At 40.7% G+C, this 25,909-nt stretch overlaps 1 protein-coding gene and 1 long non-coding RNA gene across 7 annotated transcripts in view; one reads left to right on the top strand and one right to left on the bottom strand.

Annotated features, from left to right (window-relative positions):
* The window catches only part of ICE2 (interactor of little elongation complex ELL subunit 2), a 97,105-nt gene that overhangs the window by 19,146 nt on the left and 52,050 nt on the right, over nucleotides 1-25,909 (bottom strand). For 3 of the 5 annotated variants that reach the window (XM_075208268.1, XM_075208269.1, XM_075208270.1), the window contains exons 13-15: nucleotides 17,536-17,620; nucleotides 11,146-11,196; nucleotides 4,127-4,382 (exon numbers count right to left, since the gene is read on the bottom strand). In XM_075208268.1, coding sequence (XP_075064369.1) covers nucleotides 4,127-4,382; nucleotides 11,146-11,196; nucleotides 17,536-17,620 — 392 coding nt within the window. Of the gene's footprint in view, nucleotides 1-4,126; nucleotides 4,383-11,132; nucleotides 11,197-15,923; nucleotides 15,994-17,535; nucleotides 17,621-25,909 lie in introns of those variants that run through there. The other 2 variants (XM_075208271.1, XM_075208272.1) reach the window with 2 other exon arrangements.
* LOC142152045 (uncharacterized) lies at nucleotides 18,051-25,252 on the top strand. 2 transcript variants are annotated; one of them, XR_012691289.1, is made up of 2 exons: nucleotides 18,051-19,544; nucleotides 23,741-25,252. It is a non-coding gene; the product is annotated as an uncharacterized LOC142152045 (long non-coding RNA). The 2 variants fall into 2 exon arrangements; XR_012691288.1 differs by lacking the exon at nucleotides 23,741-25,252 and adding an exon at nucleotides 20,612-23,196.

The raw sequence follows: 25,909 nt of genomic DNA, 5'->3' as shown, positions 1-25,909 counted from the left end.
TGATGTGGTACCGGACCCAGCAGGTCTATCATGTACCCCCCTTGATATAATTCCCCGAATCCAAGGGTCTTGGGATGACGCTGCCCACTGTTCCTGAAAGAGAGACAGCGCCATCTCCTGGAGAATAGAGTGGCAGTCAGGACGCAGGCTTCTCCTGAGTTTTGGAGGCCTGGCGCCTAGCTGCAAACGAGGACCTGCCTCTGACAGAGGAGCCTCGAGCATTTGGTTGTCTACCTCTAAATGACTGTCCCCTAGGCAAGGAGGTCCCCCGAAAGGGCTGACGAAAGGAGCTAAACCGTGGGGCCCGGCCCCTACTTGAGTGTACCGGCAAAGAAGTGCTTTTGCCCCCCGTTGTCTGGGAAATCATAGTATCTAATTCCGGGCCGAACAAACCTGCTGCTGAAAAGGGAATGGTTTCAATGGATTTTTTAGATTCTGAATCCCCTTCCCAGGATTTCAGCCATAACATTCTTCTTGCTGAAATTGACGCAGCTTGAATAGAGGACACAGACGCTGTGCTCTGAGCCGCCTCATAAAAGGTACCCCGATGCTTCTTTCAAATGTAAAGCTAGCAGAAGTAATTCTGAGTCCTGTTAGGCCTCTGCCAGTTGTTCTGTCCATGCTTCCATGGCTTTAGCAACCCAAGCTGAAACAAATGTGGGTCTAAAGCAAGAACCCGCTGCTACAAAAATAGATTTTAACTGAGATTCCACTCTGCGGTCAGTGGCATCTTGCAGAGTTGCTGAGCCCGGGACTGGTAGGAGAGTGTGTCGGGCCAAACGGGCTACTGGAGTATCTACTTTAGGGATTCCCTCCCAGCGAGCCACGTCCTCCTCCTGCAATGGATACAGGGAAGAGAATCTCCTTGGAACAGAACCTTTTATCAGGCTGTTTCCAGGCTCCCTCTGCAATATCTCTGAGTTCTACAGAAGGGGGAAACCGGATAACCTTCCTTTTGGCCTTCTTAAAAAGACTTCTGTCTCTAGAACTAGGATCCTCCATTTCTGGGAGGTCCAACGCCTGTCTCACTGCTAAAACCAAATCATCAATAAACTGATATTTAGTGTTTTCTTCCTATTCCAAAGGTTAAACCTGGTCAGGATCAAAATTTGTTTCCCCTTCCTCCTCTGAAAAACCCTCAGAATCTGAAAGGACCATAAAAGGATTAGCGGATCTAAGCCGCTTTCTTTTAGCAGGGGGCAAGTCTGTGGATTCAAGTAACTGGTTAAGTCTGTCCAAACCCTTTATAAATGCTGAGGACCATGCAGGTTCTGTGGGAACAGGGGGCTGGTCCGTAAGCAAAGAAGAAGGTCCTGCTTTAGCCGTTCCAGTAGAAACTGTGGCAGCAGGAAGCCCCAAGGGTGTAACAGCATTATTAGACACCGCAGAGGCTGCCACACTTGTCAGTAACTGAGTAGATTGAGAGATAATCTGTGCTAAAGAGGAAACAGACTGTGTCAGGGAAGCCACCCAGGCCGGTTCCTCCGTCAGTGGGGCTGGAATGGGTTGGGTTTGCGCAGAGGGGGCCCCTCTTTCGCAGTCAGAGCAGAGCGCCAACGGGTCCTTCTGCCCACATGGTAATTTAACCTTACATCTAGAACATGTAAAATATTTAGCCATAGGGCCTTTTCCTTTATCTGACATTTTACAAAGGAAGGCACACCAAACACACTAGATAAAGAGATTGAGAGAGATAGAGCAAGCAACAAGTAATCAACTAATCTGTAATAAAAGTTGTACTTGTACGTGTGTAACAGACAGTGTGATATTTGTGCAAGTAAGAGAACCACGATATAACCCTTACTAGCCTCCCTCTTTAAACCACAAAATACAGTTTGCTTGTAAATGGTTAAAGAAATGTTTTGGTACTTAGCCAAAAGGGCCACACAGGAGAGAAGTCCAACAGCAGTGTCCTGGTGCCTGCTCCCTCCAAGATAAATTCCTTCCCAGGCGTCTCTGGCGCCAGAAGACCGGACTGTACCACTTGTGCTGAAGAGCAGGGGAGCTCTCTGTACTAGTTCCCCCTCTTCCGGCATTCTTGTCTGTCTTTTTTTTTTTTTTTAAAAAAAAGGAACTTATCCTCTTGGCAGAGTTATGGAGACCCTTTAAAAAAAGAGGTCTCCTGCAGCGTTAGATACCCCGATGCCCCCTGCTTTTTTTCTGAGGGGGGATCTTAGTATGGCCCCCGATTTCTCCTCCTTCCTTCTGTTCCTCCGCGGACCGATGACGTCAGCATGGCCGCCGGCAAGGTATTCCGATAACCGGCGCTCTATTTCTGCAGTGGCAGCGCAGGTTATCGGGGGAGCCTCCGAGAGTGACAGCGGTCCGGGAGACCGCTTGTCACTCTGCGATCTGACCGCTTATGCTCTGCCATTGAGACCAGTCTGCTCCCTCTGACAGAGCCTGGTCATTGCTGCATCCTTTCTGGGAGTGTGCTCTCTATAATAGAACACACTCCCAGCTCTGCCCTAAAACCTAACTATTGCTTAAAAATAAAAGTTAATAAATTAAAGTTAATAAAAAGTCAAAATAAAATGAAACAATTAGCTGTTAATAAAAACCTACCCAACTCCTTGGGCACCTAGAAAAAACAGAAGAGGAAGAGGCAGGGGGATTGTAGAGGGGAGGTGGTCTGTCAGCAATGCTAAAGTTAACTAGCTAGGTGCCAACTGGTAGGTAATGGTAAGCAGTGTCCCCCAGACTGGATGAAAGAGAAAATACATTTTCAAAAGGCATCAACCTTTGCAACACCTGCCATAAATTGAATTGGCCCCGGGGGCAGGCATCTATAACCATGGGACTGGGCTCACTTACCTCCAAGCACCATCTGGGGGATAACAGAGGAGTTTAACATAATCAAAGGGACACATTGATTCAGATTCAGTTTAAGGTTTTAACCCCTGGCTGTACACATCTCCTCTGAGATGCATCAAGCACCTGCATCAAGATGCATCAAGCACCTGCATCAAGCTAGTACTAGGAATTAATTCACAAAACACATTTGCAGTTTTATGTTGCTAGAAATTAGCTTGCACATGACACCTAATAATTTAAGTATTGTTTAATAAGTTTATAATAAATTAACCTTGAGAACGTGATTTTTATATGCATTGTGTCCTGGCAAAATCAATGTTTGGTGAATAAATCGTCTGCGTTTCCTTCTTTATCTTCTTTCTGTATATTTTGGTGTAGATTGGCAATTCCACATAGTGGAAGCTGCATTTATATATACACATTCAAGGGTTACTACAGTTTCAATCAGTGTACCTGTAATCTTTCTTACGGCTTGGATTTCTATGGACTTAAAACCTTAATCACTGCTAACTATGCAGAAGGCAGATATTTATATATAGCCCAACTAAGCAGACACTAACATATAGGCACAGTTTAATTGTTTACTATTGATTTAATATTTTTATTATGGTCTGGCACCACATAGTATAAAACAATGCTTTCTAAGATGTTTGTTATGATTTTTTCTTGGAATGTACTCATGCACTTGTCCTGTAATATCATTTTGTTCCATTGCCTGCTGTATGCCCTGATTTTCTTTTCTATTTTTGTCTAACTTTGTAAAAGCATATTAATAAAGGAGACTTTAAAACAAAATAAGGAAAAAGAAAAGTTGCTAAATGTATCCCAAAATATTAAATACAGATACATTACTAAATAAATATGCCAATATCAGAATATATCTGCACGCGTGAAATATAATGCGATGAAGAAATCATGTTATGGCATGGCAGCACCCTTCTCTCAATGCACCACAACATGTAAATGTGTTTGTTTTAACTCAGACCACACTTTGCATAAAACAAATTTCATAGAATTAAGTTGAATAAAAATCTATGCATTATTCATAAACATGAAACAAAATCTTACATTTGAAATTCTTCTCCTTAACATTCCGTTTAAGTGCCAGGCACATCTAGCTTTCCCAAGAGAACAGACATAGGAAACTACACCTCCTACACATGAGCCTGTGGATAATGTCTGCCCCCAGTGTCAGGAATGTACTCAACAATTTACAGTAATCCACAAATTGAATAATCTTATGCTTGGTGCACTGTATTGTGCTTCTGCAGTGAATATATCATGCTCACAGTTCAGTATTACTTATACTTACCCTAGTCCTCCCAATGTTCTTTTCCGGTGCAGGTGGGAAAGTGCAAGGTGGGCGGCCATGCTTGATGTGATAGTTCAACAGTAGATTGGGATTCAAAGGCACCCAGGGTACAGAGACAAAGGAGGGTCTCTTAGGAGGATTAATGTGGGCATCATGCAGGTTATAGGTCCCTCTTTTGTTCTCTGTGACACTTTTATAGAGGCAGACTGAGGAGTCCCCAGACATATGGCTCAGGAGATAAGAACCATCCTGTAGGCTGAGCGAAAAAAAGCAACGCACATTAATAATCTGATTCACAGGTAACTGGGTTCAAAACACTTCTTAGAGCACCACTGGGGCCCACAACTAAAGCTACATCTTATCATAAGTAAGCGACTGTACAAAGAAATAAATAATGGAGAATTATAAAATGATCCTGGTGGAAAAGCAAGCAAAAGAAAAATCACATCTGAATTGTTCAAAAAACCGAGCCATATTTGCAGTTTATTCTTGAAAATTAAATTGAGCCCCTAATAGTTTCATGGACTTTTCTTTTATACCTCTTCTGCATGTTGGCCCAATAATTATTTACCTGGCACAGTCAAACCAACAGCAAAAATGCAGTTCTACACTATGTAGGCATAAAAACAATCCAAGTTTTTTTTTTTTTAAACAAAGACAATGTAACAAAAAATATGCTCTGAAAACTAATAGGACCTCTTTTTTTTTTTTTTAAAGTTTGTGTTTATGGAAGAAACGTTTGCATTCAAAATGACATCAAACATGTCACAACAGCAAATTGTATTGTTTCCTCAAGTATGTACAGCTGAGAGGGAGGGGGAATTGGGGTGGGGGGGGGGGTGGGTGAGTAGTGACAGGTACATTTCAAAGCAAAATTATATAAATGATTCTAATAACAAATTATTACAGAGAAGTTACACAGCAGGAAAGTGTAAAACGGGATTTATACTTACGATAAATCTTTTTCTCCGAGTCCATCTGGGGGACACTCCATAACCATGGGGTTGAGTCGGGGGGAGGAGTCTGGCACCCAAAGAGTTATCTTTTTTTAGCTGACAGCATATCACCCCTGCCAATTCCCACATACCTCAGTTTGAATCGGGTGCCCTTGGAAGAAGGTTGCACCTGAAGAGCTCCAAGAGAGACAGTGAACAGGGTTCACTGGTTATAGGTTTTTTCCTTTTCTTTTGCAATTTTTTTCTTTTGACAGTGGCGAGAGGCTCCGTGCAAACGGAGCTGACTCGTGGGAGAAGCGCCTGTCGGGGGGCGGCCCCGCTGACAGAGAGGTAAGAAGCGCTTCTCACAGCGGGAAGCAGTCGGCAAGAGACTCTCCCCACTGATGCAGGACGGGCGCTGCCATTAGGCAGAGAGCGCCTTTACTGCTGAGGTTCCCCGGAAGCCAGCTGGAGTATACCAAGTTCCTCCTCCCATGGGGATGGCAGTGAATTCTTGAGGATGGCGCGCTTTGAGTAGCGCTAGCGGGGAACACATTCTAACACGTTTTCCCCTAATATAAGAGAAAGGGCAAAACGCTGTTAAGGTAAACAACACAGAAGGAGAGCCAGTGGAAGGGGAATGTGTTTGAGGAACACCGCTTCCCCTCCCCCTGCTGAGTGAGCACGTGGAAGATCCCTTTTTTGGCGCCAAGCTTCAAAAGGAGGACAGTTGTAGCAGTCATTTGAAGAGAAGTGCACTGTTGACACATATCTTCCACGCTAAGTATCACTTTGTTTCTTCTGTATATGCATGTGTATTAGAAGACTATGAGGTGTTGAGAGAACTGTGTTTAAGGAAAACTATAAAGTTCTCCAAACCTGTCTTATTTAATCAGAAATACTATATGTTAAATAACCTAGTCTGTATTTTCTGATAAAGGTTGTGGAAGTGTTTGGGCGTGCCAAACATATTGTCTGTTCCAAATGTAATTCTAAATGGGCCCAGGTGTTCTGTGCTAATTGCAGTCATTACTGAAAAACCTGCTGCAGCCTTTCAGCTTGACTAAAAAAATTATACCTTATACTCTCTATATAGAGGAAAAGGAACAGAAATACTATCTTTTGACTGGTTCATAGATAAATATGTACCTGTATTTTGCGGTGTGGTAGCAAAATGTGAGAAAGATAAAGCAACAGGATTTCACCTAAGTAGATTGGGGAAATCACTGTTAGCAGAGACACAGAAGGAGATTCCAGTGGTAGGGGAATGTGTTGAGAAACACCTCTTCCCCTCCCCCACTGAGTGAGCACGTGGAAGATCCCTTTTTGGCGCCAAGCTTCAAAAGGAGGACAGTTGCAGCAGTCATTTGAAGAGAAGTGCACTGTTGACACATATCTTCCCCGCTGAGTATCACTTTTATTTTCTTCTGTGTGTATGTGTGTGCATGTGTAGACATGTATATTATAAGACAATGATGTGTTGAGAGAACTGTTGTTTATGAGAAAACTATAAAGTTCTCCAAGCCTGTCTTATTTAAATCAGAAATACTATATGTTAAGTTAATATAACCTAATCTGTATTTTCTGATAAATTGGAGAAGTGTTTGTGAATTTTGAAACGTGATTTAGTTTTTCTTATCTTGTGATGGCAGATAAAAGCAAAACAACACGTACCAAACATAATGTCTGTTCAAAATGTAATGTTAAACTAACAAGTGAACAGCTGGATCAGGGGGGGCTCTGTGCAGCCTGCACTGTGGCTCCTGTGAAACAGCCTATAGACACCTCCACCATACCGGTAGATCCTCCTGAGTGGGCGGCTGCCTTAACACAGGGAGTTAATACCCTTGTAAATCTGTTATCTAAACCAGTTGAGATCCCAGCTACATCTGTGGTTTCTCAGGGTATAACAGTAGGAATGACAGATGAGTCATTTTCCCCAGGTGTCGGTGTATTTCCCTCCCCAGCCCTCCCGGGGGTTTCCCAGATGGGAGAGGTGGGTTGGTCAGCGATGGCTAAAAGCCTGGACCGGCTTACCCATCTACTGGAGAACCCCAGACACAAGCGTAGTGTTAAAAGACGTATACAAACAGCTAAAGCGCTGTGGTCAGTGTCAGACTCTGAGAATTCCTCAGAGGAGGAGGGGGAATTGTTGGACGATTCAGATGTGTCCATTATAGAGTCAGAAGGAAACTCTAGGCACCAGGGTATGGACGATCTGGTAAGAGCAGTTCGTCAGACCCTGGGGTTTGCTGAAGTAGAGGAGACGAAGTCTTTGGACCGCTCCCTCTTTAAGAAGGCTTCTAAGCAGGTGGTCAGGTTCCCTCCCTCAGTTGAGTTGAGGGATATTGTAGAGGCCTCTTGGAAATATCCAGATAAAAGGTTCTCTATGCCAAGGAAGTTTGGTGTATTGTATCCCCTTCAGGAGGAGGATATGACCCGTTGGGAACAGGTGGCAAAGGTAGATACACCTGTGGCGAGATTGGTTCGTCAGACTACACTACCTGTACCCGGGTCAGCGACCTTACAGGACGCGACTGACAAGAAATTAGAATCCCTGCTTAAGTCGATCTTCTCGGCCGCCGGTATAAGCCTCAGGCCAGCATTGTCCCCTACCTGGGTAGCTAGGGCCATGGAAGTCTGGGCAGGGCAGTTAGAGTCTGCCTTGCAGGATTCAGATTTACTGCCTCTGGCCATGCAGCTAAGGGAGGCAGCAGGCTATGTATATGAAGCGGCCCATAATTCGGCCTCCATAGCTTCGTCTATTTCAGCTACAGCTGTAGTAGCTAGAAGGGCGTTATGGTTAAGGGCTTGGAATGCGGATTCAGAGTCTAAACGATCATTAGAATCCATCCCGTATACGGGTGGGATGTTATTTGGTCCAGAATTAGACTCTTGGATTTTACAGGCTTCAGGGGGCAAGAAGACGTCCTTGCCTGTAAATACTCCAAGACCTAGGGCTAGGCCTAGGTTTAGTTCTTTCAGACAGCCTCCTTACGGGGGCGGGTCTGGCAGAGGCCAGACTACCGATCCAGGGGCCGTGGAATCCAGGAGACAGTCCCGTAGGGGAAGGTCATCCTTTGCCCCTGTGGCGCGGAGAGCTTCTTCCGCCAAGCTGGCGGATAGACCAGCGGCATGACTACCATATCGTGATAGAATTCATGGGACCAGCTCACCTCAGGTTTTGGAAAAAATTACCTCGCCTACTTCTGTCAAATCAGAAAGAGCTCAGGGCTGTCGATTTGCTTCGTTCAGACGAAGCTATACAGGCTTAGAATTTCCAATAAGGGAAAAGGTTTTAGTCACACCCATTCAGGGTGCTAAGGCTAGACGAGTTGATCAGTCTATGACCGAACTTCTAGAGTCTGAAAGGGTCACAGAGAATCCCTGGTCTAAGAATGAGTTTCTTGAGACTAGTGAGGGACTTGGTACGCAGCAGAAGGTTGTCTCCACAGGACAAGTTGAGGTCCTAGATGGAGTGGACAGGCAGGATCCTGTCAGACAAGAGGCTGTCAGTAGCCAGGTCTTTGAAGCTGCTGGGAAAGATGGTGACATCTTTTGCGACCTTACCCTGGGCAGGGTCCCATCCCAGAGGAGCATTCCCGTGCTCGAGGTACCAGTAAAAGAGGTAGGTCCTCAGCTGGTGGTTGCTGGACAAGAACCAAACAGAAGAACAAAGACAAATAAATATTTGGACGTAGTGAGGGCATTACGTATATATGTTAAGAGATCTGCAAAGATACGTAAGACAGAGTCTCTAATTGTGTTGTTTGACTTTTCCAAACGGGGATGGCCAGCATCTAAGCAAACTATTGCCAGATGGCTTACCCTGACTATCAGGGAGGCTTATGTCCAAAGTATTAATCTCCCTGTGCCGAAACGTATTGTTGCCCATTCTACCCGGTCGGTTGGGGCGTCTTGGGCGGCTCGTAATGGAGCCACGGCGGACCAGCTGTGCAGAGCAGCCAGCTGGTCCTCGGTCCATACCTTTACGAAATTCTACCAATTTAATATATTTGCGTCTGGGGACGCCGCCTTTGGCCGTAGTGTTCTGCGTGCAAGGAGATCAGAGCGGTCCCACCCTTCAGAGGGATTGATTTTGTAAGTCCCCATGGTTAAGGAGTGTCCCCCAGATGGATGAAAGAGAAAACGGGATTTATACTTACGATAAATCTTTTTCTCTGAGTCCATCTGGGGGACACTCCGATCCCCCTCGTCTTTTCGTTGTTTTGTCTCCACTCCCCCCTCTGTTGAGTGGTGTTGTCTTGGTTGATTGGCCTATCTTCCTAATGGCTTTTGTAATCAAACTGAGGTATGTGGGAATTGGCAGGGGTGATATGCTGTCAGCTAAAAAAAGATAACTCTTTGGGTGCCAGCCTCCTCCCCCCGACTCAACCCCATGGTTAAGGAGTGTCCCCCAGATGGATGAAAGAGAAATCCCAGTTGATCTCAAAGAGGAACAAGAGACCACAACAAGCATAATCCCTATGTGGTTTACATATTTGAGATTCAAGGAGGTATTGCTACCCAAGCTGGACCTCGACCAGATCTCTAAAGTACTATGGGGCCCACAGAGCATTGGGTTATGGATGCTTGTCATGTAGATAGTATGTAATGCTTTCCATGCATGCTAAATGCGAAAGTTCTTTAACACAGAGAAGCAGGGAGGTTCCCGTTTCTTCCCAGTTTTCTATTTGAGTTTGAGCAGCTGTAAGAATGTGAGAAACCAGTTTATTAGTATGATTAGTCACATCTTGCGGGAGAGCACATATGTCCAAGGCTCTTTAGGAATTGGTACTTCAGATAATGAGTTGATAATAGAATGTACACTATTCCAGAACGGGATAACGCATAGGTAAGTCCATCAGATGGGCAGAAAAATTCCAATGTGGCCACAATTCTGCCATGAACAAGGATTGGAGGACGAAAACATTTTTCTATAATTTTTCAGGGGTATATAATTCATCAGACCCCTTCACGCCAATAGCAATTTGATTGTTAAATAGACTATTTATCTAACCACCAATATATTTTTTAGTGTGCAGGCAGCTAAAGACCAATAAATTTCATCCAAATTGTACAGCTCCAAAGAGTGTTTCAAAATAATGGGAACCCTTCTGTAAATTTCTGGTACAATCCTCCAAATTTCCTGTGTATGCATGGATTGCCATGCAGAAGAGCTCCCATACAGTCCCTGAAAATTCTTAAAATATATATTATAACGTTTTATACAGCTTTTGTCTTCAAAATAAAAATGTTGGTGGGCAGGCGTCAAAACATTTGAGCTCTGTCACATGTTTCACACATGAGTGTGAAAATGATTGGGACAGCCTGTCTAATAACATGTTGGTGGATGAAATCAGGTATGGTTGGTGTTCTCAAGGGAGGGATCCCAAACAAACACTGAAGGGTGGTTAATATACAAGACGTAGACTTTTTATAATATGCAAAAGTTACTTATGAGAGTACTGAATACATTTGCAAGCAGTACAAGTAACACCACACCTTCTCACCATGTATCCTTCTCTTGTAAAATATAGTGTTAGATTTCGCTACTACAGGAATGTATCAAAAAACAAATTGTGAATATATTCATGGTGACAAACTTCCTGTATGAGTCACCATTCTCTGCCAACCTGTATGACAGTCACCTGTCTTGTTTGCATGGATATATGTATCCGTCTGCAAAGTACACATTCCCTTGTTATCTTGCTAACGTTGATGGCTTCCATTATAAAGCAATTTGCAAAATGGCTCTGTAGACAAAAATCAATAAGAAAGTGCTCAGCAAGTATGTAATGTCAGTGAGGCTGTAATGAAATCCACGACTTGATAAACATTGATTTCTAAATTTCCAGGAAATGTCTTCTCTGCTTTGAAACTGTAGTGCTGCCTCCTTGACAATGAATCACAAAGGGTGAAACTTAGGACAAAGTGTATTCCAAGTTAAATATATTGGTGACACCGCCAAAATACCCTGGGGCCTCTGGTCCTGGGAGATACTGGAATGATGTTATATTTGTATGATATATAATAATAAAGAAAAAAAACAAAAAAAAACGAACATTTACATTTCAGACTCACCCAGTTACCCACTTCAGGATATGATGAAGTGTATTCAGGCAGTTAGCAGGCCTATACAGATAGAAAACAGGACATCATTACACATATAGCAGTGGCTACTTTGAGCATTTTTTATATTTGTTACTGTCTTTTACTTGAAATGAAATTCATTTATTCATGAATAAAGTCTTGAGTGGCATCACCTGAGTGCATACGCCTAAATCAATGTTTAGAAAACAAAATGTAATATATCTTTATACAGGCTATATATTCATTGAAAAAGCAATAAAACATGTCAAATTACTATGACATGTCTTGTAAACTGTCCAAACATAAAACTAGGCTATGCAATTGACCATGCAATCATGCACCATACTGTCAAGTAAAATTAGTGTACTTTAGCAAAAATAGATTTTTTTTTGACTCTCCAGAAGATCCGTTTCTCTGAGTCCATTGTTGGGGGGAAGTGGGGGGGGGGGGGATACTGTGACCACGTGGTGTAGCAGGTGGACCTGGAGCTAGAGCACTTTAATAGTTAACAGTGTGCAGCATCTCCCCCTTATATATATCCCCTTACAACCGGTGCTAACTTCAGTTTTATACTAAAGCCCAACAGAGAAGGAGGGACTAACTAGGAACAACAAAAGAAAAGCCTCAATGAAATATATAGGGGCATATTCAATTAGGTCCTGGGATTGCGGTATGAAATGGGGAGCGATGGTAATCTGTGGCACCGCAATAACAATGATTTTCTGCATTGTTGCGCTACCATATTACCTTTGGTAATACGCACTCCGTGCGTTACCACGATCACGGAACCTACTTGAATATGCCCCATAGAATCAAACAGAGCTAAGGGAGTGTTCTACAATGGACTCAGAGAACTGGATTTTGAGGTAAACAAATAATCCTATTTTCTCTTTCCTGCAATTGGAGAACAATGTGACCATGGGGACATCCCAAAACTGGGATTGCGCTCAAACAGCTACGCAAGAGCTTGTGCCCATAGAAAGCATCTTGAGATGCAAAGCCCTGTAACCTGTAAAAATTAAGAAAGGTGTGGACAGACGACCACGTAGCTGCCAGGCACAAATGTTCAGCCTAAGCACTGTGACACCCTTTTTAGTTTCTTTAATACCCGCAGAAGCATTTGGATCGGTGGAAACAGATACACCAAGTGAAACCTCCACGGAGTCGTCATGGCATCCATGTACCCCGCCCTGTAGTGCCTGTACCATGCATAGAACAGAGGAACCTTGAAATTCAGGCGAGACGCCACGGGAACCATCTCTGGCTACGCCAGCACAACAAAGCAATACCTTCACATGGTAACAAGTCAAGAGTTTGTTTGGATTCTGCATCCGCCCGCCGGGATCCCAACAAAGAACGCCTGGTCGCAATTATAAGTCCATAGAGTTTGGATGCCTCATAAGTCACATCCAAAGAAGCTGGACTAAAAAATCCTGAATATGTTCAGCCAATACTAACATATCAGCTTGGGGTCTATTTTGATGAAGACTGGTAGCAAACTGCTCTGCCCACTTCAGAACAGCCTTGTTTACCCAGGCTCGTAGACATAATTGGTCAGGGTAAACTTTCTGCTGCAACATATGCAGATTGAATAAAAACAATTTTTTTGCCCACATCAGTAAAGCAGTGGCTTTAGATAAGAAAGTAATAGGAGAATATATTGTTGGAGAGTTCTCCCATTTAACAGACTCTTCCAATGGTAGGTGGTAAAGGAGTTTAGAAAAAATAAAAAAATAAAATCCAGATGCCAGGGAAGTTTAATCAGTTTTCTACCAAGGCTCAGAAATCATTTCAGAAAACTGAGGAGGTAAAAAGAGAAGAGTCAGAAAGACTAGACTAGAGATATCCTCTAGACTATAAGTGTCTTCCCCCTCAGACTCAAGGAGCAACTCTCTTTCATATGAAGAAAGATCTCAATCAGAGAGAATAGGTAAAACAGCTTTAGGAATATGACTTTTACCTCTATGCCTCCTATGGGGGCGCAATGAAGAAGAAGCCTTGTGCAGACTTGGCTAATGATAACACCAGAGCAGCCTCTGCCTGGAAAACCACACTAGTGGTCGGTACAGGCTGTGAAGGTGGAATTTGTGCATTTTGTGAAGGAAAAGACTCTCCTACCTATTTGGTCTGAGGTAAAGAGTGAGTTTGGCTAGGAAAGTTGCTAGTGACCTAACCAAAACTGGCTCCTCCAGGGCAGCAGAACGTTGAACACGGAACTCCGTCTCACATGCTGCACTCGCACACACAGCATCTGGGTCAGACTGTCCACAAACATTGGCACAAGCATAATGTTGCAGACTTTCCCTGCAGACCCCATAGTCTAGGAAGTCCCTTTCTCTGTCAATAGTGGTAAAATAATAAAAACACAGAAACATTCAGATTTTTTTTTAAACAGGTCACTTAACTAGATATATACATTCTGAAACAAGTATACCTATAGACAGTGAGAGAAAAGTAAACAAACAGTGTTAAAGCCTATTTTGTTTCAAATCAAACAGATGGGGAACCAGCAGGAGAGTAAGAAATGAGAAGTTCTGAACAGCTGCACCTTTGCTGAGGAAGCCTGTCTTTTTTAAAACACACAGGGTAGGTCCCGACAGCGCTTCCTGTTCCTTCTGCATACTTACTGTTCTGTCTCTTGCTCAGCTGTGCTCTCCGTGATGGAGATCTGTCTGAGCCTACCCTCCCCTTACGAGTCGTTCTCTTACTAAGAAAAACTGCATGTTTTGCAAAAGGGGAGGCTAGCGAAGCGTGCAGAACACTATTCTCGCTGTGCTCAAAGGACAGAGGGTTGCACGATGGCAGAGGTGAGGGAAGTACACGAGCTGCACACCTCAACCCAAGGACCTCGAGTGCAGACAGTCAACAGCCTATGCACATCCTGGAAAGCATCCTTGAGTTTAGCCTTTTATAAAACATGAAAATAAAAAAACATCTAAAAACATAGAGCAGGAGCCCTATTTAAAAGACACCCTACTCCAAAGACACTAAAATTGAACTGAACTTCGCTCCACATGAAAGGGGCTATATATAGGGAAGGTGCTACACAATAGTTTTAAACTATTGAAGTGTCCTAGCTCTAGGTCCACCTGTTATACCCCATGGTCCCCATGTGGCAGCACAGTGGCCTAGTGGTTAGCACGTCTGCCTCACAGCACTGGGGTCATAAGTTCGATTCCCGACCATGGCCTTATCTGTGTGGAGTTTGTATGTTCTCCCTGTGTTTGCGTGGGTTTCCTCCGGGTGCTCCGGTTTCCTCCCACACTCCAAAAACATACTGGTAGGTTAATTGGCTGCAATAAAAAAAAAAAAAATTGACCCTAGTCTCTGTCTGTCTCCCTCTCTGTCTGTCTTTGTGTGAGTGTGTGTATATATTAGGGAATTTAGACTGTAAGCTCCAATGGGGCAGGGACTGATGTGAATGAGTTCTCTGTACAGCGCTGCGGAATTAGTGGCGCTATATAAATAAATGATGATGATGATGATGATGATGGTCAGTGAAAGAGAAAATGGTAACATTAAGCCAAAGCATGTTTCAAGGATTTATAGAAGTACGTTGGAATAGGAAATTAAATCTCATGTGAATGTCTAAAATACAATTGAGAGACCTGAAAGACAGAACCGATCAGATTTTTTAAAAAACAGACTGCACACACTATCCTACTATGTAAGGGTCAGCCCATGACGTCACACCTGCCCATTTGTTATTATGCTGGAGTAAACACCATCATATTTTGGACAGGGCCCACACAAACAGCATAATTTGTTCATAAAGACCAACTAAAAGCATGAGGAATTAAAACAAGACAACATTCACAGATGAACATGGCAAGTGATAGAACATAATAACGTGCACTCTCCAAGATAACATGGGTATATTACATTTATAATGCTATTTAAAAGGGTCTTAAGCCCACTCATTTTTATCTTCCCTTTTTATGTGTCTAAAGTATATATTAACGGATGGATACATAACAGTTTCTTCTAGAGAAGTTTCATTTGTGCGATGGTGCTAGTAAGTCTGCTCCCAGGGCTCACCATTAGAGATGCCATTGCTTTTCTTTGCAATAACCCCTTTATTATCTCCCAGAGCTCTCATGTCAAACATATTGAGAAGTGATATTCCTATAGCACCATTGTGTGTGTATTACACCTTTGAGGGCTCAGCCCAGTCTGGAAAGTACAGTAAATATGACAGAGCAGAAATAGAGGTAGCAATCCAACTGAAGAGTCTGATCTCAGCCTGCACAACAAATGATGTCTAGTATATACATAACCATGTACTAGATATGAGAAATGTTGTTTTAAAGCTTACAGTGCCTTTAAATTACATTTACCAATTAAATTGTATTATCAATAGTTGTATTTGTTGCCATTATTGCATATTATTTATTACTACACTTCCATTACACTACCTTACTGAACTCCATCTCTGTCACAATGTAAAGAAGCGTGAATGTCTGGTATTACAATCAGTTATGTAATTCCCTGTCCAATGCACTCAGAGCTCACTTACTTAGTGCCTATGTGAAAATATTGTCAGACATCAGGCAATGTAGTGTCAGTTGTCTTTACTCTATATACACACACGCTCACTTCAATCTGCAGATAAAGGACAATTATACAACCTCCCATACTGAATTTGGGACTTGAGCTTTTAGCTTTGACTGTAGAAATCTTCAAATATAGACTACATTTGCCGGTTTACTCAAGTATTTCATTAAAGTCCCTTATTTTCTAAAACAAATACTTAGCTCTCTTTTCTTTACTTTGTTAATCCTTCAAATGTTTATTTTGTATCATGGTTTTTTAATCTGCAAATGTAAAGTGCTACGAGTCCTATTGGGAGAAAAGCGCTATATAAATTAAATCATCATCATCCAACGTATGTCACAGGACTACACTAACAATATTGAAAATGACAACGTTTTAACACAGGCAATCCCTTTCTGGCTGCAAAAAGATGCACATATAGATAATTACACAGACCACCAATGGTCATTACTGAAAAAAAAACACCCAACACTCACATATTTCAAAATTGTAAGGAAGATTGGATGTGGGAGATGAATGTAATATACTCCGCAAATCCATTCTGTTGTGTTGTTGTCTTTTCATATGAAACATTGCCAGAATATGCTGCTTTCTCATGCATGGCATTCAGAAAACATTTTTTCATTCTGTCATTATCTCACGCCTTCACATCTGCAATCCCCTACTACCTGGCCTTCCGCTCACCTATCTTTCCACTCAACAATCCATCCTAATTTCCTCTTTCACCATCCACATCTGCTGCACCACTCGGCAAATCCCTACACTGGCTCCCGACTTAATCCAGAATTCAATTCAGGCTTCTAACATTCAAAGCCCTCACTACCTCCTCCTCTTCATACATGTATGACTTCATCACGAGATGCACTCGCTCGTCTTCTGCAATCTGCCTCTGAACTACGCCTTTCCTCTTTCCTTCTCACTGGTAAGAACCTCTAACTCCCACCAATAAAACTTCTCCCGTGCTGTTGCCCACTTATGGAACTCCCTACCACACTCGAAAGATTGAAGGTCAGGACAGAATGTGGTCATACGCTCTCAAAACCCACCCGCTTCATTATAGCCTATCATACCCCACCAAATACTACCCTGTCTACTTTTATGTGCGATTGAATATGTAAGATTTGTACTAACTGTACAGCGCTGTTTTCTTTGCGGTCTTACAAATAGACAATGATGATATAATTATAGTAGAAAAACACTGCATTGATGAAAAAAGCAACTATATAATAGTTGACAAGTGATAATTAACATATTTGCATTTATTGCAAAATATAAAATAATCTCCTCAGTTACTGTAGGAGATCATTGGTGATCATGTCTATATGTATTAAATCACAGAGCAGCAGCAATTTACCTATTATCCTTTCTGGTTTTTGAAGTCTTGGCGACTTCTCCATATGCATTAGTTATCATGATTAATTATCAGGTATTTTAGGTACTCAATGTGATCTCTAGTGATACGAATCTATCATTAATTTATATAGCGCTAGCATATTTATAATAAATGTAACTGCTGACTGCACTGGATTTATTATTACTTGATCTAGTGCATGGATATCTATAACTTCATCCGATATTGGTGCAAAAAAAAAAAAAAAAAAAAAGTCCTTCACTTCAAATGAGATCAACAAACAATAAAAATGTATAAAATCATACATTACAACAGCAATGAAATATTTTTGCCAATGACATTTATATGAAACTGAAGATTTACTATAATTTACTAATTGTCATTTCCCTGTAATAAAACTTTCTCTACAAGATACCGAGGCTGGGCTGTGTCACATGACAATAGAATGCGTTAATAACCAGTGTAATGATACTTACTTGAAAATACTGATTTTTTCCTTCAACTTTTCAGCAGTAACTTCTTCTAGCATAAAGAACTTAGATGTTAAGGCATCAACGTGACCTTCATGATGAGAAAAGAAAAATTTAAAAAGAGTCTACCCAGTACATTTTTTGTAAAAACAATAAACTGTACATTTAATGCTCAATTACCACCAAGGAAACACTTTTCCTAAGATGGCCACTCTTCCTAGGTGGAGCCTTTGGGCCTGCTACATGCAGTCATTTTAAGCAAAGCTCTGTTGGTTGAATACAGAACTGGTGAATTAAATTTGTTAGTCTACATTAAATGGCATGTTTTTTTGGAAATGCCCAATGATTCAAACGTTTTGGACAGAAGTTTTCAATCTAATCTAAGCGCAAACTAACACTTCACCCCTCCCTAGAAGTAAATTATAGGACAGTAATTTTTATGGAGATACATTTCAAACTGAAAAAAAATATATATATATATATATATATATATATATATATATATATATATATATATATATATATGTTAAATATGATTTTTTGTTAAGGCCTCATAAGGCCTTTGTTCAGCCATTTTATTGTAACTTGTATAGAAATATTATTTGCTAGAAGAGATTATTCATTTTTCTGTTAACTTGCAGTTTTGCAATATGTGAGCCTATGGCCTTGAAGTTGAACTAATAGGGAACACCTGAAGAAGGTAACCAGTTATGAAAACAATAATGAGCTTCATATCCAGCTGGTAGTATGGGAACTGTATCCTTGGTGTTGCACATAGCATATCTCCAAGTCCCCTTGAGATAAGAAATAATAGGCTCATCTGTCCTTAGAAGGGGGAGAAAAGTAAACACCTCAAGAATACGTGAGAAAGTTAATCAGTAGCGCTTCTCATAAACTAGTGGTATAAACTATTGTATGCATATGACGTAGGATTCATTTATTCAGTAGCCTATAAAAACCTGTATCTTTGTATCAATAAACTAGAGAATATTCCTTGTATACAGAACTTGGTCTGTGTCAATTCTCTCCAGCTGATTGAAGCGCTTCCAGATATACTTGACACCACAGGCAGACTTGGGTCAGAATTTTAGATCTAACAACTTGGAGGTCGCCACAGAGATTCGCTGTCCAGCAGGCTACAAGACAGACAACGGAGGTTTCCCAGCACATTGAACCCCAACATCCGCGGTCAGTAGATTTCTACTCGTTGGTCTTCCTAGTCTGGGTCACCTCATGTCTGTCTGAGGCACCTGACACGCGAATTTGTGAGTCTCAAGTATCATCTGATTAATATAATACAGTATTAACCCAATTTGTTTACTGTAATTGTATTGTTGATTAGATTTTTGAAAGATGATTGAATTTTGAGTGCATGTGTTTGTACCTATGTATGATGTATAAAGCATAAAAGTCACATAAGACATTGATCAAAGAAGCATGTAATGGAATAGAGGGATTTAGAGAGTTATTGTTTTGAACATTGAGTGAACATTTTAGACACCATCCCCAAAGGTATATCAAAGAAGGGAGATTCTGTAATCTGCCCAAATTGTGTAAGAGAGATTTCCAAAAGACCTTCGTCCCAGATACTGTCAAAGAAGCTATTTAGCACGGACATCCAGTACAAGGAGTCCACAGAATGGGACGTCCAGTGCAAGGACAACCCACAGAAACTAGATAAGAGTCCCGATTTGGACTCAACAGAATACTGTCAATACGAGTAATATAGATAGTAAACAAATGACAGCAGCTCCCTCATAGATATGATGCACAAAGACTTAAGGAAATGGGGGAGTAGAAGGTCTGCAGGGAATTTTTCAAGAAAGCGGGGATAGCCAAAGATATGTGTGGATGGAGAAACAAAGGTGTTGCAAGTGGTAATGTGACAAGAACAAAGGGGTATTGAGATCAAACCCCAAGAGATTGTTTGAGGTGGCACAGGAAAGTTAAGAGATCTGAAAAGTCGAAATATATGTGGATATGCTAAATGCATCGGAAGCTGAATAATGAATCAAGTAGGTTGTATATTATAAATGTATGTAAAATTGAAAAAATGTGTCCGGAGTGCTGATTGATGATAACATGTTGAAGCTAACTTGTATTTAGTGTAATGCTGGGACTTGTAGTTCCACAGCAGTAGGCTGGAAGATGTCAGTTAAGTTTTCTTTCTCTGTATGTGAGTTTTGTCTCCGTCTTACTGCGTGTGATGGAGATCCGTGATAATTCACGCTGTTTGTTCTCTGTCTTAGTGCTGTGTAAGGGAGATGTGTGATTTAGTTTAAATCATAATGTTTGTCTGTCTTGTCCGTTTTTTGTTTTTTTTTAAGAGACATGTTTCAAGGTTGAAAAAGTTGTACATTCATTGCTTAATTGATAAGCATTTAAAGAGATACAAAAGAAGTTGAGAAAAATAGCTTTCTCTTTAATGAAGTTGAGAATTGTGGGAGTGAGCTTACATGCAGACATTAAAATCTGTTTTTATCTGTGTTAAAATGGCGCTGATGAATGTTCTCAGAAATCAGGAGGGTTTGTTATGCCTTTAAAGAAATGTTACGAGATAAAATGTCGTCTGTGAGCGAGACTTAAGTGAATATATTTTTACTTTGAACACGAAAATCACAGAATCTAGAAATATGTGTGAATATTTGGTCACGGGAGAGAGATTTTGTTGAGAAAATGTTGAATGATTTACAGACACAATGTATTGTGTCTAACGAGAGTACTCTGATTTATGAGACAGTGCTGCTTTTAAAATGGTTGAATACTTGGAACCAAGATTCCAGATTGAATGTTTCTAAACCCGGAAATTTAATTAGTGTCATTTAAAAGGGCTGTACTAAGAGATGATAAGAAAGGAGTGGCTTTGAACACTCGCCCAGGTCTCGTCACTTTGACATTCTCTATTTGTGAAATTAAGGACTGCCCCTTTGAGGAAATCAAGGCATGGAACGCATAGCGTCACAGTTAAGCTTTTAGCAGCTGTTCACTGGTTACCTGATAACAGTATACACGCATGTTACAGTTACAGTAATTCCTAGTAAATAAATGTTAATCTCTATGCAAAAGTTTTTTTTATTAACAGGTCTCCAGCTGCAAAGACCCATTAGTCAATCCAGATTGCATTGATTTAACTTCCAATGCACCATCTTTGCACCACAACAAACATAAGTATAAACTAATGAAGGATTTAAATAACGTAAACTCTTCTGAGTAATGATTACCTTGTTTTGGAAAGAGATATTAGAGTTTATGTGCTATTCGCATAGCAAATGCATGAACTAGGTGGTTTTTCTGTATGTGCAGAAAGCAAAAGGTTTTTATTTGTATCCTCATTACAGTTTTGAGTAAATCAGTGTTTGTAAAGACATTTACTGCCCTTATTTACTGTGCTATAATTGTCATATACTGTAAATAATTCTTTTTATTGTGGGTATGGTAATGCATTGATGGGAATTCTATATTTTTACAGAAATGAAAAAGATTTAAGACTTTAAGAGCAATTGTATGTGCTCCTGCATTAGCACTTCTGGATCATTACAAGCCATTTATACTCTCCTCTGAGCAGAACCAAATGTTTAACCAATTTTAAGCTGAAATAACTTCAGCGCCAGCACTGGCTTTGCCAGATTATGACAAGCCTTTCACATTATTTTGTTATGAAGTCAGTGCACATGTACAAGGAGTACTGACACAAATACATGGTCGCAAGCTAAGGTCACTTGCATACTACTCTGCTTTAGTGCTTGAAAAGAGTATAGATATTGTGCTAGGACACCCAGTTACCTTAACGGTATCGTACGTTGTGACAGAAACCAAGCACAAGCAAAACATTTGTTACCGGCCAGATTTACTAAGTATGAAGATATACAGCACAAAGGACATTCCCTCCTATTGTGAAATGAGTGACATATAACACTTGCCGAGCGCACTGTGTATTTTCTTCCTCCCATTCCTTTTTATTAGAAGACAAAAAAAAAAAAAAAAAGGAAGCACAAGAGGCCCCAGAGCCTCTCATGTTCACAGATATATGTTAAGACCTTCAGACAAGGGGAATCTGAGTAAACTGTATTTTAAGTTTTTTAAAGGTCCAAGGGAGACCAGAGAGGGGAGTTCATTGATATTAGCAGGAGGAATATAGATTGCACGTTATTTTCCTTTGCTGTGCGCTGTAGATGTGTACTAGACTAGAAAGGAAAGCCAAGTTTGGAAGAACCAGACTCAGGCCCATAGTAATGTATAGATCATTATACATAATTAGAAAATTCTAATATGAAAGTTTAACCCAACCAAATAAAGAAAAGAGCAACCCATGACTACAGGGGTTTACACCCAATGCAGGAATGTGTTTGTGAGTATTGTGGCCCAACACATTATTATATACACTAATAGAACTGATGATGTGGCTTATTAACAGGTTATTTAAGCTAAGTGTTTCTCTTCCAGAAGAATTAAAGTTACCACATCTGTCTTAACCGTTGTACTGTACACTCCATCTAATGAGTGTAAACTTTGTGGAACTCAGAAACCAAGAACCTTTTCCTTGGATTCCACATGCTCCTTACTGAAGCCTATCCTAATGAAGTAGCACTGCTTACTCCCAGTAACGTTACACTTAAGCAGTGCACAATGTTGAATCCTGCTGCCTTATTGCAGCAAGTTTCAAAAGATGGGAGAAGTACCTGTATATATTGGGGTTACCCTAGGGATTTGGGGGAATTCCATTCCAGCTTGAACAGAAAGAAAGGAAAAAAAAAATGCAAACAAAATTTTTCTGAACATGATTGCATAGAACTAATGAAACAAGAATCTCTGGTTTTATCTCACATTAAAGATAAACCATTACCAGATGCAGACATCACTCTTTTTGTAGATGGTTCACACTATTACATAAATCCTGTCCCTTATACAGGGTGTGCTGTAACCACACACACAGAAATAGTGATTCAACAGACTCTACCGAGTCACATCAGCAAAAGAAGCTGAACTAAAGGCCCTGACACTTGCATGCATATATGCAAAAGGACAAAGAGTAAATATTTACACTGATTCAAGTTATGCATTTGTAATTGCGCATGATTATGGCCCTGTATGGAAAAGTAGGGACCTTATGGGTTCAGCAAGCAAACCAGTCAATATGATGAACATACCAGGGCACTGTTCACTGCATTCCAGCTGTCCTCCAAACAGTGATGAAGATGAAGACACACACAGAGATACTACCCCCGAAGCTAAGTGAAATAGACCAGGCCGCACGAGAAGCCGCCATAGCCCCAGTACCCCAAGGGGAGTCTATTTACATGGTGACCCCCTGACCCCTGTTTGACCAGAGCACACTCCAACTTATGGAAAGACAAGCAACAGAAAATAAGAAAAAGACTTGGGCAATACATGGAGCACTAGAAGTGCAAGGAGTGGTGTAAAGGTCAGCGTTTGTGTCTGCCAAAGGTAGTTTATCCCATTATGGCCAATATAGCACACGAGAAAGTGCATCTGGGAAAAGATGCTATGGTTGTACTCACTAGCAGCTTATGGATAGTACCAGGGTTCGCCCAAGCAGCACAGTCGTTAGTGGCAGAATGCCTAGTCTGTGCACAAAGTAACCCGAGTAAGTCTGTCCTATGGAAAAGCACACCCCAGACATAATATCCCTATAAGAGGATACAGATAGACTTTATAACTTCCCAAATGCTCGGGCTTTGAGAATGTGCTTGTCTGTGTCAACTTCTTTAGTCACTGGCTGGAGACATGGCTGTATAGAAAAGCAAATGCTAAAGCATTAGCCAAGAAAATTGCGAATGAGGTAATCTGATGATATGGTGTACCAGAGGTCATTGTAAGTGACAGAGGGATACACTTTACGGGGCAAGGATTCCAGAAACTATCACACCCCCTACAGATCCCAAAGTTCAGGATGTATGGAGCGCCTTAATGGTACACTGAAATTGAAAATGCAGAAAATAATGGCTGAAACAGGTCTGCCATGGATCTCATGTTTACCTGCACTCAGTAAAAAATACTGCTAGGAAAGACACAGGTTTAACACCATATGAGATATTGTTTGGCACAGCAAACAGAACAGGCTGTTATTTTCCATAGCAACTACACCATGTATATAGTGATTTGTTGAATTATGTTGCCTTATTATAGAAACAACTAACTGAAATACATGGTCAAATATTCTCCTCCATTGCAAACCTTAATTTTGATACAGGTACCCATAAACTGCACCCTGGGGGGCTGGGTGGTCGTGAGAAAGCACATCAGGAGAAGTCTTGAACCCAGATACAAGGGTCCTTATCAAGTCCTGTTGACGACTCCCATGGCAGTGAAAGTACAGGAAAGAGACACCTGGATTCACGCATAACACTGCAAAGTCTTCAAATCAGGGGAGTCTTGTTCTGATAAATAGAAATGACTGTCTCATTGTATTGATATGTCTTGCCAGAATAATTGTGACTGAAGTAGGGATTAAGGCCTCCCTAACCCAGTATGAAACAGACAGTTAAGTGACATATTGCCTATGCCACTGTGAGAAACATATGGGAAGGAGTGCTCAACAATTTGCACTCATAGTAGAGTAAACTCTGAAAATGTCTTTGTGCAGATGCATAACCTCATTGGTAAAGTTGTCAGTAATGATTCATGTTGGATATTGGAAATATTGGCATTAGTAGCAAATGGTTTTGCAATCCTGTTGATCGTATAGGTGATAATGAAACTAAATATATGGCTGATTAAGAAGTTACTGACACTTGATTGTTGTCTCTCCAAAAAGGGAACCACTGAAAATCCCGAACCTCTGATGATCACAGAAATTACTTCTGAAACCTGACCAGACTATGAGTGTCATGAATTATTTGGACTAGCAAAGCCAAAGAACTGCAGAGTTTGCAACAAGAAACTACTAAAGATTGAACAAAGGACATGCAAGGCCTGCAGAACTACTATAGACTCATTAACTACCTACTAAGAAACCATCTTTTAAGAAACCATCTTCTAAGAAACCATCTTTTCTAGACATGGACATTTGCCAAAATGCATCTCCTCATAAATCAAGTTAGGACAGGGAGGATCACAGGCTTATTAGTGGGGGATGAGTTGACAGATTCCTAAGGGGACCAACTCTATGCATGTGGCCTCCTACATGTGTATAAGTACCTGCTTATTAAGAATGTGGTTCTATAGATAGGATTAGGTAGGTAGGAGGAGAAAGGGTCGAAAATTGAATAAAAGATGGGAAATGTTAAATATGATTTTTTGTTAAGGCCTCATAAGGCCTTTGTTCAGCCATTTTATTGTAACTTGTATAGAAATATTATTTGCTAGAAGAGATTATTCATTTTTCTGTTAACTTGCAGTTTTGCAATATGTGAGCCTATGGCCTTGAAGTTGAACTAATAGGGAACACCTGAAGAAGGTAACCAGTTATGAAAACAATAATGAGCTTCATATCCAGCTGGTAGTATGGGAACTGTATCCTTGGTGTTGCACATAGCATATCTCCAAGTCCCCTTGAGATAAGAAATAATAGGCTCATCTGTCCTTAGAAGGGGGAGAAAAGTAAACACCTCAAGAATACGTGAGAAAGTTAATCAGTAGCGCTTCTCATAAACTAGTGGTATAAACTATTGTATGCATATGACGTAGGATTCATTTATTCAGTAGCCTATAAAAACCTGTATCTTTGTATCAATAAACTAGAGAATATTCCTTGTATACAGAACTTGGTCTGTGTCAATTCTCTCCAGCTGATTGAAGCGCTTCCAGATATACTTGACACCACAGGCAGACTTGGGTCAGAATTTTAGATCTAACATATATAATATATATAATATCGTTCTTATTAATAAAATATCACACATACAAACTAGAATTTTAGATTCTGCATTTAGAACGATCACTTACTAATATTTGGTGAAAGTGTTACATTCATTACAAAGGTTCAGTGATTATCAGCAAAACAGATGCAGATAACGTTTTAGAAACAATGACGACAATAATATTGTGCAAGAAACACAATAATATTGTGGCAAAGACGACTTCAATCCTTAAATACATAAAGAAAAAAGACATTCAAAAATCGGGGCAGTAAAACAAACTCATGAAAATGTCAACAGCATTAGTATAATCACAACTATTATCAAAAACTGATTTGAAATAAATAAAAATAATAACTGCAAAAAAAATCAAAATGATCATTTCATCCTGTAATCAGCTCATGTTCCCTACAGATGTACTTTAATGCCAATGATTACAAACATAATCAGAACTATGTACCAGAGAAACCGTGCATGTTAAGTCCCATTCTCAAAAAATGGTTTTAGATAAAGAAAAGCAGGTAGAGAACAAAACGTGTATACATACAGATGTAGTACATAGT

This window comes from Mixophyes fleayi, chromosome 4, assembly GCF_038048845.1.
Source record: "Mixophyes fleayi isolate aMixFle1 chromosome 4, aMixFle1.hap1, whole genome shotgun sequence".
Taxonomy (NCBI): Eukaryota; Metazoa; Chordata; class Amphibia; order Anura; family Limnodynastidae; genus Mixophyes; species Mixophyes fleayi.
The sequence above is the reverse complement of the archived record's forward strand: the minus strand, read 5'-3'. Positions and strand labels throughout refer to the sequence as shown.